The sequence below is a fragment of the Pangasianodon hypophthalmus genome, chromosome 7 (genome assembly GCF_027358585.1).
Source record: "Pangasianodon hypophthalmus isolate fPanHyp1 chromosome 7, fPanHyp1.pri, whole genome shotgun sequence".
Taxonomy (NCBI): Eukaryota; Metazoa; Chordata; class Actinopteri; order Siluriformes; family Pangasiidae; genus Pangasianodon; species Pangasianodon hypophthalmus.
This window is the reverse complement of record NC_069716.1, coordinates 28,917,975-28,930,474: the sequence shown is the minus strand read 5'-3', so window position 1 is coordinate 28,930,474 and position 12,500 is coordinate 28,917,975. Positions and strand designations below refer to the sequence as shown.

The 12,500-nt window shown below is 35.4% G+C and overlaps 1 protein-coding gene across 5 annotated transcripts in view; it reads right to left on the bottom strand.

The window, feature by feature from the left end:
- ntrk3a (neurotrophic tyrosine kinase, receptor, type 3a) overlaps positions 1-12,500 on the bottom strand; it is a 221,640-nt gene that overhangs the window by 41,582 nt on the left and 167,558 nt on the right. For all 5 annotated transcript variants that reach the window (XM_053235385.1, XM_053235386.1, XM_034305567.2 and 2 more), the window contains exon 12: positions 5,009-5,197. In XM_053235385.1, the coding sequence (XP_053091360.1) occupies positions 5,009-5,197 (189 nt within the window). The remainder of the gene's footprint in view (positions 1-5,008; positions 5,198-12,500) is intronic.

The following is a 12,500-nucleotide window of genomic DNA, read 5'->3' as shown; positions in this document are numbered from 1 at the left end:
TTCTCTCCTGTCCATTAGCATGTGTTCGTTTTTGTGTTCGTCATCACCGCTAACTTATTTGTAGCTGAGTTTTCACGCGAGTTTGCCGTCTTCCTATTGGTGGATTTTAGACGAGCGTCGTAGCAGCGTAGAATTCTTTTTACGAGGTGTGATGGTTTGTCTGTGACTTCAGGAAAATCAGGACACTAAAACAAAACCACACCGAAATGGACTTAAAAAATTAGGGGTCCAAGCACCAAAAGTACAGGAGGTTATACTGGAATGTCCGCCATCAGTTCGTAACTTTTTATTTATTTATTTATTTTTGCTTCTAGTATAAATTTGGTGCAATCATTCAACGTAATTGGATCGATATTTATATGGATATCAGATTCTGCAGGTAGTTTGAAGAACACGTCGTAAAGTTCACATATACGTACTGTGTTGTGTTTTTCCACCACTAGGTGGCGCTGTGATTAGAGACTTAACTAACATGCGCGTGAAAACATCTCCTTCGTAAGAATTAGAGCAAGTTTTCCTCATGGAACCAAATCAACAATCATCACACTACCAAAATACATCCCACGGTGCTTGGACCCCTTAATCACCACTTACAGCTATATGTTTTTCATAAATGTTTATCACCTCATTAAAATTTAAATCAGCTCTTAGTAAAGGACTCGACTGCATTAAAGCTTCAAGAAAGATTCATATTTTATATATACGGCTAATTAACTGGCCATTTTATGTCAACCATGTTCTATTATTTATGTTTCTTTATTTCATTTATTCTTGTTTAAGCGGATTTGCTTACAGATAATCTAATAACGCAAACCTGAGGTAAATATTAGTGACAAGGAAATATCACAGTTGGTACGTTAATAAATAAATAAATAAATAAATAAATAAATAAATAAATAAATAAATGGGTTCCTCAAGTGCATTTGAATGCTAAATCCTTTAAGTAATTATATACTGATTGAAATTACCGAAAAAAAAAATTCTAACAAAATATATATACATACGGTACTGTGCAAAAGTCTTGGCACCCCCCGCCCCCTTTTTTTTTTTTTTTTTTTTTTTTTTTTTTAAGTACAAACTTTGTTATAGATTTTTATTTTCTGACTTCTACATTATTGATTCAGTACAAAAAACATTTTAGATTCCAAACATTAGTTTTCCGGCACAAAATTACGTTACAGAAAAATGTTTGTATGTCAGTAAAGAAAGCAGCAGATTCCATAAGAGACACTTTTCAGATAAAAACATAATGAAGGCTGCTGGGTTTCGCTGCAGAAATAAGAAGCGAGTCGACAGTCAAAGTCTCCAGAAGAACTGTGGCTGCTTCTGCAAGATGCTCAGTAACACTTCCAGCTCATTTCCTTATAAAACTGCACACACTGCACCTCAGATACTGTTTTATTTATTTAAAGTGAAGGATCGTCACATTAAATACTGACTTTGTTTCATTTATTACTGTTTACTGCTCTTTATAGGATTTTTTAAATGTAGAAACATTTAATTTCATTATTTTTGAAGGCATCTTTGCTCTACAGCATTTCTTTACATGTGACTAAGACATTTCCACAGTACTATATATATATATATATATATATGTGTGTGTGTGTGTGTGTAGTGTGTGTGTGTGTGTGTAGTGTGTGTAGTGTGTGTGTGTGTGTGTGTGTGTGTTTATGCTTATTACTCTGAATACTCTTGCTTGCACATGCTACTTTTTGGACTGCTTCAGGAATCTTTGAATTTCTCTCTGGGATTAATAAAGTGATCTATCTATCTATCTATCTATCTATCTATCTATCCATCTATCTATCTATCCTTATATGACTGAAGTGTGTAATTACAGCTATAAGCACTAACCCCGCCCCCTCACTCTACCTTTAACCAATCAGAACATTAAAAATGTTCAGTCATGCAAATCCGTACCTTAACTGTGTTTATGAAACTCTGCATGTATGCTCACTCTTCTAGGCTAAATCTCTCCGTCTTTGCTTTTTTTTTTCCCGCTGCTATTTTTGAATCTGAGATTAGCTCTAGTTTTATACCTCCAGAAGTCATAGAGTATATACTGGATTTCGATTTGTGTTGGCTTCGCTGTATGTTCTGAGATATAAATCATTAAAGCTAAGATTGCAGGAAGAAGAATACAAGGTTTATTTTTAGGTCTGAAAACCAGGCTAATTTTTTTAAACCCCCCTTTTTTTTTTTCTCGTCTTCGACCGCACATCGTACCCCTCTGTCTCAGAGTTCCAATCCCACCATTTCCTCTCTGAAGTACAAAATGACTAACCTGGACACTTTACACACTGCTGGGTGTTAATCATGGCCATGAGCCACTGTTTTGATTGTGTATCAGCACGCCGGAACAGCGGATATTGCCTTCGCTCGCCTGCAGCAAAGCATCGTTTCTCATCTCAATGCTCACTTTTATTTTCTCTCTCCAGCTTCAAGGAGAAGGAAAGTATCAGTGGTGAGAAAAAAGAGCTGTGGTCAAACACGATGAATAACAGATTAGCATTCATAATGAGCATGTTTACAGTTGAGCGCTAGCAGCTTGGAAGTCTAAAGATCAAAGCCCCGAGCAGATCAATAAAGTCTCAGGGATATAAAGGGGGCGTGGCCATGTAGCATGAATACACACTCTCCCATAACGCCTGACGCACAGGTTTTATCATAATTTATCGTCGTAAATCGTAGTTAACATCCTCAAGGTTTAGCAAATGAATGAGAATGAAATCAGTCATGATGTGTTTTCCGTTTGCTCCTTTACTTTTGCTAACGTAGCTAACAACTAATGGAAGTCAATTTCACCCCAATATTGTTTCCGTAACTCTTTATATAGTTGTTTTAAACAACACTGTTTAGCTATGTAATAATAATGTTAGCAACCGCATCACTTCTAGCTTTTACGCTACAACTATGGCTTCAAACGTTGGGAGTCGGAGCCTATGGTGATCAAATAAAAAGTTCAAAATGGCCGCCTCCACAATGTCCCAGTGTTCAGCTACACAGTGAAGTCTAGTTCAGCTGAAGAGCCAAATACTTATGCGAAGGATTTTGATCATTGTAGCTATAATAAAAAACTCAAAAAAAGCATTACATTTGATGTTAATTTTTACTAAATGGTTCTTCTAAGGTTTGGCGTTAGCACTTATAGCTTTAACTGTAGCTTGTTTTCACAATTTTTTCACGAGATCACGTTAGATTTGGGCCGTGTCTTCATAAACATCATTACAGGAAAACTCACGTAAATATTTATACTTAACATACAGTATGATCTTCATTTCAGTTTCGCTTTGGTTAACAGTTTCCTACATTACCCGCTGGACTTCCTGCTGATCGCGATACAGTGGGATTTATCCCTCACTTCATCTCTACATAAAGAGAGTGATGCAGCGGCGCTTTAGTCCTTTAGTCTGTCCGTCTCTCACACCTCCTCATCTGTACACTCTCCTCAAACAGACCAGCTTCCACGCTAACGCTAATACCTTCATCAATTCTACCAAATTCTCACAAAGGTAGAGATGAAGGAAGAGGAGAAGAGAAGAATAGATAAATAGATTTACCGCTGAGACCTGATCAGGAAGATTAGAGAGGATCATGAGGAGAAGATGAAGAACCAGGATGGAAACAAGAGAACAAGCAAGATGAAAGGGAAAAAAAGAGGAGGAGATGAAAGTCTACCACCAGGGAATACACACTGTAAAACAGTGAATACTATCAAAGCATAAAACCAGATTATTCCCAGATTATTCCCAGATTATTCCCAGATTAAAGCTGGATAGAGACGACAGAAAACCAAGTGGCTTTATCATGCTTTCATGAAGGAAGATAGAAGCAGGAGGTCCAGGAGTTACTAATCCGCCCCTGGGTAAACTTTTTATCACTAATGTGCAGGATTTTGAAAACACTATCAGTAATTACACACCTCTCCATTCTCTTTCTCTCCTCTTTCTTCCTTCTCCACCTTTTCCACCATGAAATACCCCAAGCCCTAAATTTAAACACGACATCATTTCTCTCCTTCAAACTGTGACAGCTCTGTAAAAGCCAACGACTCCCAAACTGAGCGGCCGAGAGATTTACACACTCCTTAAGTGCGCTGTAAAAAAAAAGACGTTGGACAAGGACGAAACGGCCACAAATCCTGAAAAGTGCCGCGTTCTCTAATAATATACTTACTGTCCTGTTCGGGACAAAAGGGGGCGTGGCCTGTGTGTCTGTCAGTCACAATGAAGGATGAAGGCGTGTGCAGAATACAGTTTCAGTAAAGGAGGCGTGGCTTATTTGTCAGTGTCACTGAAGGAGGCGTGGCTTCTTTGTCAGTGTCACTGAAGGAGGCGTGGCCTCTGTATCTGTCACTGTCACTGAAGGAGGCGTGGCCTGTGTATCTGTCACTGTCACTGAAGGAGGCGTGGCCTCTGTATCTGTCACTGTCACTGAAGGAGGCGTGGCCTGTGTATCTGTCACTGTCACTGAAGGAGGCGTGGCCTCTGTATCTGTCACTGTCACTGTAGGAGGCGTGGCCTCTGTATCTGTCACTGTCACTGAAGGAGGCGTGGCCTGTGTATCTGTCACTGTCACTGAAGGAGGCGTGGCCTCTGTATCTGTCAGTGTCACTGAAGGAGGCGTGGCCTCTGTATCTGTCACTGTCACTGAAGGAGGCGTGGCCTCTGTATCTGTCACTGTCACTGAAGGAGGCGTGGCCTCTGTATCTGTCAGTGTCACTGAAGGAGGTGTGGCCTGTGTATCTGTCAGTGTCACTGAAGGAGGCGTGGCCTCTGTATCTGTCACTGTCACTGAAGGAGGCGTGTCCTCACACTTCTAATAGGAAAACCTTTTGACATTGTTTCATTTCCACCAGCAATGCTTACATGTAAACAAATAAAATATGAAACGAATGACAGTTGTATCGCCGTGGCGATGCTCTGATGCTCTGATGCTCTGTGATAAAACATCGCTACAGATCAGAGCGGGATAAACGCGGCGCTACACGACTTCTCTCTGTACTCACACGTCGCAGGTTTGTTGCAGTTGTGCCCGTGACGGAAGTACTGTGGATTTTCGATGACGGGGATTCGGGTCATGCCGATGACGACGGCGTCGGGCCCAGCGTCCAACGTGCACGGGCTTAAAATACCGTGATTAACATGATGGAGGGGGCTGGCGCTGTCTTCTTCTCCGCTAATCACAGCTACGGGACCTGTACAGAGAGAGAGAGAGAGAGTCTTGAATTAGATAAAAAAAAGCATGAAGCTATGTTCGATTTTTTTTACATAATTCGTCTGAATTCGTCAGGAACACCATTTCTACATAATCCAGCAAAATAAGTCCCGCCTTCAAACTTTAAGCCACGCCCCCTATCCAAGTCCAATGCTCAAACTCAAAAATGTGCTGAGGAACTGATGAAGCTGTGACTGTTTTTATCTCTTCGACTTTATCCATCGTTTCAAGGCTATAGTGTCAGAAACCACATCAGCAACTCTGCAAGGCTAAACTGGAGGCTATAAGCTTCCATTACGTGTTAGCGACGTTAGCGAAGTTAGCTACATTAGCGATGTTAGCGACTTTAGCAAAACTAAAGACAGAAAGTTCAGATTAATTCACATTAAATCCAACAAAATGACTCTCGGCTGCGGTGTGTGAGATTTATTCTAGTAGAAGTATTTATCAACCGAATAAAGGTCAGCCATATTGGCGTACACAAAGAGGAAATACAGCCTCACTTACACATACACACACACACACACACACACACACACACAAACTCACACACAAACACGTACACACACTCTTCAGTGAAGACGGAGAGGTCACACAGCATAGCAAACACATCAGCCTGCTGTCAGACTCAATCTCAGAGAAAGAGAGAGGAGAAGACAGTGCTCAATACTTACCCACACACACACACACACACACACACACTCTCGCACACACACTCTCGCGCACACACACACACACACACACACTTTCACTAAAACAAGAGTGACTCTCCCATGCGGTTCGTAATGTGATTTTAAAATTAATTCGTCTCAACTGTGCAGTTCAGAATAGAAGCAAAATGCATTTTCAGAATCCAGCACACACACACACACACACACACACACACACACACACTGTGTAGAATAAAACACTCAGAGTCAGGCTTTTATAGGAAAGGTGTGATGAAGCAGAGTTACTGTTTCCACCCTGAAGATGATCATTTTGCTCTAACAGCTCGTCCCCAAGTGTTTTATTCCTCTTACACTACAGCAACTTACCAACAGTTACAATTATATTTATTAAACAACATGCCATACTTTTTATCCATTTATAGTTGCATTTAATTTTCTTGTTCTCTTGTTTAATGTCATATATGCCATATACTTTTTATCCAATTATAGTTACAGTTAATGTATAGCAGCTATAAACAGTTGTTCCCTCACCAGCCTCTCTCTCTCTCTTTCTCTCTCTCTCTCTCTCTCTCTCTTTTTTAAAGAAAAGAAAAGAAATCGCAGGGCGTAAACTCGTCTCTACAAGCCGTATCTCACGTCCCTGACATGATCAAATCATTTCCGTCTTCTGTGACTATAAATAGAGATTATTTGGAGAGGATTGCAGTCGTGATAGTGATGTGATACTTAAACAGAGAGGAGCAAAAAAAAAAAAAAAAAAAAAAGTAATTAGTTTTAGACTTGAAGACAAAAGGCTGCATTTATCAGGCTGCCAAATGACCACTTCAGATAACTGGCTCGCTCGTTATAGTCGCTTTTCTTTCCGTTTAATTGGAAAGACCGCGGCGAACCACAAAGTCCAATAAAGATTAATACGAGAAATAAGGAAAATGCTAAAAACAGACCTTATACGGTCAATCCATCAATCCCAAATCCCTTTCGGCTTTCCATTCAATTACTGACCAAGACGACTAGAAAAAGCAGATTATAAGGATATATGAGAAAGAGTGAACTTAATGGCTTCAAAATGGCTTCCTTTTAGGCACGTAGTCATTATATACATATTAGTGAATAGGAGAGTAGAAGCTGGGGGAAAAAATATAATAATAATAATAATAATAATAATAATAATAATAAGTTTATTTATAGAGTATGTTCCTTACACCTGGTAGCTCAAACTGTATACACAAAGAATGACGAAAGATATATTAAAAATATTAAAAATAACATTAATAAAATAAAAAAAAGAAGAAAATTCAATTCACAGGTTTATTCAATTAATTTGAATAATTAAGTATTCAAAGGAAGAATTATAATATTTCGATAAAAATAAAATGAAACTATAAAAATACTGTATATAGTCGCCTGTTTTGTATGCAGTGCACATCACAGGCTGCATAAATCATACATCGTTATTTAATACTTTTACGTAGTGTACTTTTACGGGAAAGTGAGATCGGAATAAAAAATGGCACCCTGTTGGTCCTATACGTTGAAAACAACAACATTATTTATGTACATGTTTGTGTATAATGTATAATTAATGAAGTGTAAAGGATGGAAGCTGAATAAAATGGAAATCACACAAGAAAAAGGTTCCTCTGGTTTAGACAGGCTCCGCCCCCATGTGCGTAACTTTCACGTAACTTCTGAAAAGCGTTTAAGTGTGTCGTTACGTCCGAGTTACTCTGAATAACGATGTGTGTAATATTTTTCTAATCAGTTGGATAAAATCAGCACCACTCCGAACAGTAATTACAACTCGACCTGCACAACACTACATGTTTTAGCAAAACAAAAATTAATCCCATGGCAAAGTACTAATGCGAAGGTCTACGAGAAAAAAAAGGAAAAGAAAAAGAAAGTAAAATCCTCTTCGGGTTGTGTTAATAATCATCATAATCCCAACCGCAGGTTAAAGTAGCGGTGTGTAAATTATAGAACATGATTAGAGGTTATTGTTTTGAAGCCTTCAACCCATTACCTCCAACGTTAGTCAAATAATCACACCGTGTGATTAGCGCTAATTAACGTGACGCACCGCGCCGGCGACTGCACATTAAAGCTAGCAATAAAGTCTTCTAACATTTAGCGTTACACGTTTTTCACACATCGTAGCTCGCCTGTAAGCTCGCGTGGGATGTTTTAAGGCCCCCGGAAAGCAATTAATGTAAATGTTAAAGTCTGTTAATGCAACACTGAGCAGAAATAAATCACACACAGCCACGAGCTCAGCCTTTAAGACTCTTATCAGGAAAATCCTCGAATAAAAAGTAAATGCAGATGCAATTTTGACTCTTTTTCCTTCTTAAATTAGCGGCCTCTTTAGCTAAATAAGCAATTAATTATCTAAATAAAATATCTAAATGGTCACGTTTTCCATTTAATTCAAATTTTAAGGATTAAAAAGAACTGTGATTAAAAATAGTAAAGTACAGAACATGTGGAGAAACACTTTCCCTACAGAAAAGAGTTTTTATTTATTTATTTATTTATTTATATTTCTTATAATATAATATATATTTCTTATATATAGTACTATTTACCATTTTCTAACTAATTGTTTATTTTACTTTTGAATGTTTACAATGTTTAATTACAGTTATTCATTTAATTTTCAGGTCCTTCCCTTATGTTGTTATTTTCTTTGTAAATTACTCTGAGCTGTATTTTTATGAAGGCTGCATTTACTTTAAAAAAAAAACAAACAAACAAAAAAAAATTACTATTTTTTTTTTCTATTTCAGAAACACTGAGCTGTATGTTAATGTGTGAAAGGTGTTATAAAATTATTATTATTAGTATTATTTTTTAGATTTTTTTACAATAGCTTTTTTCCTTATATGTTTTATTTTTCTTTGTAAATCACTCTGATTTTTTTTAATGATAAAGTATTATTATTATTATTATTATTATTATTTTTAAAAATAATACTTTTTTGATTATCTTTGCTGTTTTATTTTTCTTTGTAAATCATTTTGAGCTGCATTTTAATGATAAAATATTATTATTATTATTATTATTATTATTATTATTAAAAAATTTACAATAGCTTTTTTCCTTATGTTTTATTTTTCATTGTAAATCACTTTGAGCTCACATTTTAGTGATAAATTATTATTATTATTATTATTATTATTATTATTAGTAAATGTCAGGATCAGGATGTGAACTTTGGCGCTCTGGTGTTAGCGTTAGCCGAGAGGACGTGTGTAAATGTGAGAGTAAAGCGGCGCGAGTGCTGAACCCTGTGGGACGCCTAACCGTAATCCACATGGAGCGAACGTGACTCGACTCTACATCACCTGACCTGAGCGCCGATCCTGATTGGACAAAACTCACGGCCATGTTTAACCGCACGAGGACGGTCTACAGTCATCTCACTCCGTAAATGTTTCATCCGGAAGCACGTTTTAACGGAAACCCACTCCTTCACACTCGCGCTCGCTCATCTTCCCCGAACTCATCGCTTGAGTTTTTCGTCCTAAAAGGAAACAATTTACAGGAAATAAAGTGAATAAGTGCAAGTCTGTCATTCGGCATCGATTTTCCTGTAAGTGGATTGTGAAATGTGCAGTGATACATCAGGCAATTAAAGAAATACATTTCAAGGAAGAATTATAGTTTTTTTTCTAATGTTCATTGATCCGAAACCAATTCCTCCGACTGCTTCAATGGAAATGTAATTTTTAAAATGGACACTTTTATTTCCTTTCTCTTCTTCAACAAAAGAGCAAAGACGGCGTAATAACAAAGCAGCGGCCATTTCTCCAGCACACACACACACACACACACACACTCTGTCAAAACTGTCTTTCACTCGAGTGTTGACAAAAACACACCACACTACTGCTGCTCTTCGTTTTTATTTTATTTTAATACTTTAATTTGTGCATTTTTTATTACATTTCTGTCAGTTTTCTCCATTTTCTTTATTCCAGCTTTGACTCCGCCTCAAAAATTGAATTTTTTATTTTATATTTTTTAAAATTATTATTCCATTGTTATTATTTTCAATTGTTTTTTTCTAGTAATCTAATTTAAAAATAAAACTTAAATGTTTTAAACATTTTACTTACATTTTTAAGTTTTATATGATATAATTACACATTATACATAATTACACAAGTTCCTTATGTCATGTTTATGTAAAATTAAATAATTAAATAGTTATTAAATATGTTTTTACATTTAATATAAATGTCTATATACACAATAGTTTAATGATAATAAAAATATATATTATTTAATATTATTTGTTAATGTAGATGTAAAATACATACAAAGCCTCAGTGTGCTTAAATAAAGCAGGTCCAATTTTTTTTATTATTTTAAAATTAATATTTAAAAAATCTTTTATTTAATTGTTTTTGCTTAAGCCAAACAGCCAATCACAAAAATATCGAATCACGATACTTTTCTACGATGAACGATATGTTTCATGATATCGATATAAATATCTATATATATATGTTTTATGATATCTATATGTATATAATGTCTACAAAAATACATTTAAATCATTTGAAAATACCTTTAAAAAATTAAAAATATATGTATATTACGTATATTAAATTAAGTATAGATTAAATATATTTAAAATATAGAATATTACATTTAAAAAGTACATTTATATTAAAAGTAATTAATTAAAAATGTATTTTATTTCTAATCATTTGATACTGGAAATGGGGAATTTTTATTATTTATATATATATATTTTATTTTTTACAAGCTTGGATTTTTTTCTGGTATGTTATCTGTCCTCGACCTTATTATTATTATTATTATTATTATTATTATTGTTATTATTATTATTATTGTTATTATTATTATTTCCCTTTTTTGTCCTTATTTTATCACTCCAACTGATTTTATTATTTTTTATTATTAACTGATTTCATGTCTTTTCCTATTTATTATTATTTTGTGTGGTTGTGTTTATGTGTTTGTGTGTTTGTGTATTTACGTGTTTATGTGTTTGTGTGTGTTTGTGTTCGTATTTGTGTGTTGTGTGTTTTTGTGTGTTTGTGTTTGGGTGTGTGTGTTTGTGTGTGTTTGTATGTTTGTATTTGTGTGTTTGTATTTGTGTGTTGTGTGTGTTGTGTGTGTTTGTGTATTTGTGTGTGTGTTTATGTGTGTTTGTGTGCTTGTATTTGTGTGTTGTGTGTGTTGTGTGTGTTTGTGTATTTGTGTGTGTGTTTATGTGTGTTTGTGTGTGTGTTTAGGTGTGTTTGTGTGTTTGTATTTGTGTGTTTGTGTGTGTTTGGATGTGTGTGTTTGTGTGTTGTGTGTGTTTGGGGGTGTTTGTGTGTGTTTGTGTGTGTTTGTATTTGTGTGTTGTGTGTGTTGTGTGTGTTTGTGTATTTGTGTGTGTGTTTATGTGTGTTTGTGTGTGTGTTTAGGTGTGTTTGTGTGTTTGTATTTGTGTGTTTGTGTGTGTTTGGATGTGTGTGTTTGTGTGTTGTGTGTGTTTGGGTGTGTTTGTGTGTGTTTGTGTGTTTGTGTTCGTATTTGTGTGTTTGTGTGTGTTTGTGTGTGTGTGTGTGTGTGTTTGTGTATTTGTGTGTGTGTTTATGTGTGTTTGGATGTGTGTGTGTTTGTGTGTTGTGTGTGTTTGGGTGTGTTTGTGTGTTTGTGTTCGTATTTGTGTGTTTGTGTGTTTGTGTGTGTGTGTGTGTTTGTGTATTTGTGTGTGTGTTTATGTGTGTTTGGATGTGTGTGTGTTTGGATGTGTGTGTGTTTGTGTGTGTTTGTGTGTTGTGTGTGTTTGTGTGTTTGTGTGTGTTTGGATGTGTGTGTGTTTGTGTGTTGTGTGTGTTTGTGTGTTTGTGTGTTTGTATTTGTGTGTTGTGTGTTTGTGTGTGTTTGTGTGTTTGCTTTCTCTCCATCATATTGACTTTGACAGTATTTCTGGTCTGAATAAAAGCACATTGTGTTTAAATCTCAACACCGCCGTCTCTACCGCTGTTTTTCCTTTTCCCTTTTTTTTAAACAACAAAAACAACAACATTTCGATCATTTTGTCATAAACATAGACGTTTCTTTTGAATGTGAATGTGAATCAGCGGGCTAATGCACTCCGCAGCTCCAGCCTCCATTAACGGCGTTTGTTAATGCGTTTTATAACAACAGCATAATGGTGGAAATATATTTTGGAAAATTCTAAAACTGCCACGAAGACAAGAGGAAGAAACTGTTGATTTGAAAAAAAAAACTGTAAACAAAACATGTTTGTTATTTCTGTTGCTATGAGATTATATATATATGTAAAGTAAAATATGAAATAGTAAAATATTAAATATTAAATATGGTGTTGGATGAAATGAAGAACAAATCATTTTCTTGGAATTATAATTTTTTTTTGTTATTTTTGTCAACAACTTGTAAAAATGTCGCTTAGAATATTTTATTATTTATAAAAAATAATAGTTTATTGATTTACTGTTTAAAAATGCATTCACTGATTCAAATTAATATTTTGACAATAAATTTAAGCCATATTTTGATGCAATCTAATTTAAAAATAAAACTTAAATGTTTTAAACATTTTACTTACATTTTTAAGTTTTA